Source organism: Lytechinus variegatus, chromosome 13, assembly GCF_018143015.1.
Source record: "Lytechinus variegatus isolate NC3 chromosome 13, Lvar_3.0, whole genome shotgun sequence".
Classification (NCBI taxonomy): domain Eukaryota; kingdom Metazoa; phylum Echinodermata; class Echinoidea; order Temnopleuroida; family Toxopneustidae; genus Lytechinus; species Lytechinus variegatus.
The window spans coordinates 686,305-691,400 of record NC_054752.1 but is presented as its reverse complement, the minus strand read 5'-3'; the positions used below and the strand labels follow the sequence as shown (position 1 = coordinate 691,400).

The 5,096-nt window shown below is 37.6% G+C and overlaps 1 protein-coding gene across 1 annotated transcript; it reads right to left on the bottom strand.

Moving 5' to 3' along the window:
• Positions 1–316: 316 nt before the first annotated feature.
• LOC121426659 (melatonin receptor type 1C-like) lies at positions 317–3,564 on the bottom strand. Its single transcript, XM_041623030.1, has one exon. The coding sequence runs from the start codon at positions 1,772–1,774 to the stop codon at positions 914–916; it is 861 nt and encodes a 286-aa protein (XP_041478964.1). The 5' UTR covers positions 1,775–3,564; the 3' UTR covers positions 317–913.
• Positions 3,565–5,096: the final 1,532 nt, after the last annotated feature.

Genomic DNA, 5,096 nt, shown 5'->3' with positions numbered 1-5,096 from the left:
ATTATAAAATTTTGTGGTTCAAGCAAGTGGGTCCTTATTTTCATATTCGTAAAAATTGAAATATTGTATAATTAAAATCATAAAAACAGAAGAAATAGTGAGTGAGTGACATCATTGACTCTCTCATTAGCATGTCACTGAATTGAGCATAGAACTGTTAGTGTTTTTGTGAAAAATAAGCGAAACTTTAATATGTCATAACTTTCTTATTTTACATCTGATTTTGATGAAGTTTTCAGTGTTATTCATATTTGATTTTTCTCTATTATTTAAATCAATTTTTATTTGGGGTGAACTTGACCTTTAAAGAAGAAAGAGTTGAGAAAGAGTTAATAAGGTACATGCAAACAGATTAATTATCGCGTTTTATATACCAAAACTAGGGACCATGCATATATCGGCATGGTTGTATAATTTTTCAGTCGCATTTTCGGTTGCATATCAGTATAAAATCAAACTAAAAAAGCAGAGAGTCATTTCTATAGCAATATAACAATGGAAAGGCAAGCATAGCATAGACCACAAACGTACGCTCCTATTATTGCTTCGTCAGGTGTCATAATACGTGGGAAAGAACTTTCATTTCGACCAGAATAGACGTTTGTTTTCCAATAGACTCGGAACTGAGTCGGAAACATTTTTTTTCAGAGATCATCCAATTCCAATCTTTCTCTCTCTCTAGCCTTTGGCATGTACTAAAACAGACCATGCAGATTAGACATCGACCCACCACGAGTGAAAATTCATTGGGTAAAATCATGGAATTCTTATATTTATTATATGAACATTTGCTCTGATCAATTCTTTACGTAGCGCAGTTAACAATGGCAAACATGCTGAATAAGAAGGTACTCAGATCTGCAAATACTAAGCATTTAAATACGCATGTCTGAATCTAATGATCTATGGATATTCAAAATGAAGTAAAATACTGAATATCATCATCATACTTTCTTACTAACCTGTTAACATGAGGGACCGATGTATCAGCTACAGACGATGACAGCTCGTTGTCATTGCTACTCGGACTCGAAACGGACGTCGAAAGCATTGACCTAAGATGATGTCGAACGTGGAGGAAGATCTTGATGTAGCAAACGATGATGATGACGAGAGGGATGGGATAGATTCCGAGTGCCTGGAGGATATCATAGTAGTTTGAATACCGATGTTTAGATTGTTGACTGCAGGTACTGTATTTCTCGTTATAACCGAGTTGACCGAGACCGACGAAACCGGGGATGACACAGAGAGCAAATGGTATGATCCATGTTAGAGTGATCCAGATAGCAAGGTTACGAAGTTTGAAGATGGCTTGGTAGCTTTGAAGGCGTTTTGTAATGAGGATGTATCGATTCAATGCAATAGAGGCTAATGTATATGTGCTGCACCCAACACAAGTGAATAGTATTCCTGCAGCGGCACTACAAACCCATTCAGCAAGTGGCCATCCTTGTGTGCTGAGCAGCGCCACGGCATTCCATGGCAGGATTAACGATGTTAGGAGGTCGGCCACTGCAAGATTCACAACGAAAACGTTCGTAATCGTCCGGAGTTTTCTTGAGAACACCACAGCGAGAATGACGAGTGAATTACCGGCGGTGCCCAGGATAGAAGCGAGGATGAACATCGTAGCTACAATAGCACGCTGGGTGTAATCCGTGAATCGAAACCATTCACCATCACCAGAACCCACCGTACTAACCGGCGAGGTGGCCATCGCCATTCCGCTCGATGTTAGCAAATCAGGGGGATAGGCAGTTGAATTTTCCATGGTTATCCTCTTTTAGCTCAAAGCGAAATACTGAAGAAGATTTTGGCCTGCTATTCAAAGTTTATATTCTCGGCTTTTCTCGCAACATAATCCAAGAAAGGAATAAAATAAATATCAGTATAACTTAATCAATAATCATTTAAGATCACGTTCAGACAAAATGGAAAAACACATCAAAGAAAATCCAGTGAAAATAGTCAGCAGTTCAGTTGATTGGGTAAGAATCGAATGAGTGCTCAGCTTCGGTAGCATCAAACAAACTCAGCCAGACAGATGACAAACGACAGTAAATGTGCAGACCATTAGACTTCTCTAATGTTTCACCTCTGTCCTTGACCCCCTCAGTTTCGGGGCAAAGGCACCTCTCCCTCTCGTTAACGAGATTGCAGACGACACACTGATGGAAATGCCACAGGGTTGGAGGTTTAAGACTGGTAATCCTTTCTTTAACCGTGTTACGTCATATCTGACAGTCAAAGCTCCTTGGCTGGTGAGTGAGTGGATAAAAACTCTTTTCACACACTGAATACCAACTTCCGAACTAAATTATCTTCTAAAATGATGAAGTGAAAGTTGAAATCAAGATCACCCGGTATCTAACCCAATGTAGAGAACAGATTGGGCCTTGGTTACATCCACAGTTTTATCAAACGTTACTGCAAAATTCCACCTGACAGAATGGAGTCTGGTTACGATATTGATGATGATGACACCATTATGAAACTATTCCACATGTGTCCGGTTACAAGCCAGGGATTTCAGTTCCTTTCTCTTACAAACAAAATCCGTTCCGAGCTCGAGAAACTGGAAGAAATGAAGAGCGTATATCAAGGGAAATAAACCCCGAGAGACAAACTGGAGTTACATTTCTCGGTTCAGAAGAAGGCCTAGCTCGCTACCATCCATCAATCGGCATGGAAGCATATGAAGGACGTCTGGTATGATACTAAACTCATACTATCCACACTCCACCCCAACCAACAAAGAGAGCGCGATCACCACTCGTGTGACGTCACAATCACCAGGAGCGAATCGCATGCTGGCATGCGAGGGGCTTACCCCCAATTTACACAAGTGCTCCGTCGATAGGAAATGCAAATAAATCTCATTATTTAATGCCACGTTAACCAGACTGTGGTCTCTACAATTGTGCAGTGTTTAATACATGCAGAATACTATTATATTCATAACGGAATTAAATTAAACCTCCGCCAATCCCGATTGCCAATTAACTTTCAAAGGATTAAGAAGCTCATGAAAGGCAATTCTAACATCATGACCTATCATATTACATTCCTCCTTAATTTTACACAAGGCTTAACTTATGCAAACATCGACAATTGATTACATTTAGAAGGGGTGCGAATTTGCACCTCTGCGACAGGTGCATTTGGTATTTTACACCTTCGACCCAAAGGTGTGACTCCTAAAACTTTGTGCCTGAATCCCACATGTACTCATAGCTTTTGTCTTGATAATACCGTGGACCCTGCTATGGCAATATATTGAAATGAAAGTGATTTCTAATCTGACAATCTAAATTCCAAGTCCATGAGTGTTTGCATTATTTTTTTTCAATAAAGATACCGGACCGGCAGATGTTTAAGGTCGCATTTTCACCGAATGCAAATAGGATAGTGAGTGGGCGATTGTGAGAATTCAAACAGTCCTCTACACACTTGCTTTACACTCGCCTCATTTCTCCTGTGAGAAAAGCCAGAAAACCACAAACGTATACAACCTGTCAAACCTATTGTAAACTATTCATGCAAAAATACTAAATTGAATATCTGTCTCCCTTTCTCCCGTACTGAGCAAATAGAAAATGAAATGCAGGTAAGATTTATTGCCTATCGGTCAGGGTTGATGGATAATTCATAGTTTGTGAATTTAACCTCTGGAAAGAGCCAAATTCTTTTACTTTATGGGACTTTATGGTCATTTTTTTTTATTCACAACAAAAGAAAACATCCTCGCCCCATTTCATACATCAAATTAATCTATTATTATTACAATCTATACCATCAGCGTATAACTTTTCACAATTTACTTTTTACTACAAAATATGCCTGACGTTTATTTGTCACAGAATATGTCCCGATGATATGACCATTCCATTTTTATGGAAATTATTTCCACAAAGCGAATATCTGATATTGGTCATAATATCAGACGAACATAGGTAACCTGTGCAACCAGTCTCGTTCGATCAGATGTACTATATAGGTGTAGGTATGTTAGGCCAGTAACTTGTGATAATAAAAGGCTTTAAATTGATTTAATGAAATGATTGTTACAATATCAGTCATGAATATGATTCATGTATATTCATTACGGAAATAAAATAGCATTCGACACAAAGCAAAAAACATCCACAGACTTCCCTGTCGCATATCGTGTAAGCAGATAGCAGCATATAATTATAATGATCTATATTTAAGAGTAATGATACAGAAAAGAAATAACTAGCATTAAACATGTTAAATGTGGGCTACTTTTAACAATCTGCTTTTGAATAAATTTCCGAGATAACTGGTATCTTTCTTCCTGTTTGTAATGAAGTGTATACATAAACAAACTTTTGGTTTCCTCTCTTTCCCTATCGCTACTTGCATGTGGATTTGTGTCGATCATGTCAACTATTTCATCTCTTTCAAAATGTTCAAGAATCACAGTAACCATTCTTTTCTGTTTGTTCATAACTACAAAGAAAAAAAAGTGTTTTCATTTATAAAAGAATGTATTTTATTCCTGCAGGAAAATGAGACGCAGACAGATAGGTTGCTAAAACAATCAGTTTATACAAAACACAATTGAATATGTTGAATAAGCTGACCTATCATATAGGAATGGAATGTTTGTGGAACCTGACACTAGTTGTGTAACAAATGAAATTGAATATGCAATAACAATATTATGGTATGATACAAATTAATATAATTATCAATCTATGTGTTTCGGCCTATAATTATTCGCCGAGGCCTGTGTTTTCTTGAACCAATTTTATTTTCAAACAGATGCCGCGTACCATTTGGGCTCAAAAGTGAGTTGATTGAGCTTGTTTATCTCAGGTAATCTCATCAGTACATGTAAGATCATTAGGATGATAATACTGTTATATTCACATTTGGTCCCCTAAGTATCTTCCAGCAGGTCTGATATTTAAAAAAAAATCATTTTCAAATTAAACAGCCTCACACCTGAGACCTGATATGTTTCAGGTCTGAAATTGGGATCTTATTTTGTTCGAAAGCAGGGGGTGAGGAGGGCTTGCCATGCCATTATTAACTTAAAATCTAATTTTATATTTGAAAAATCAATA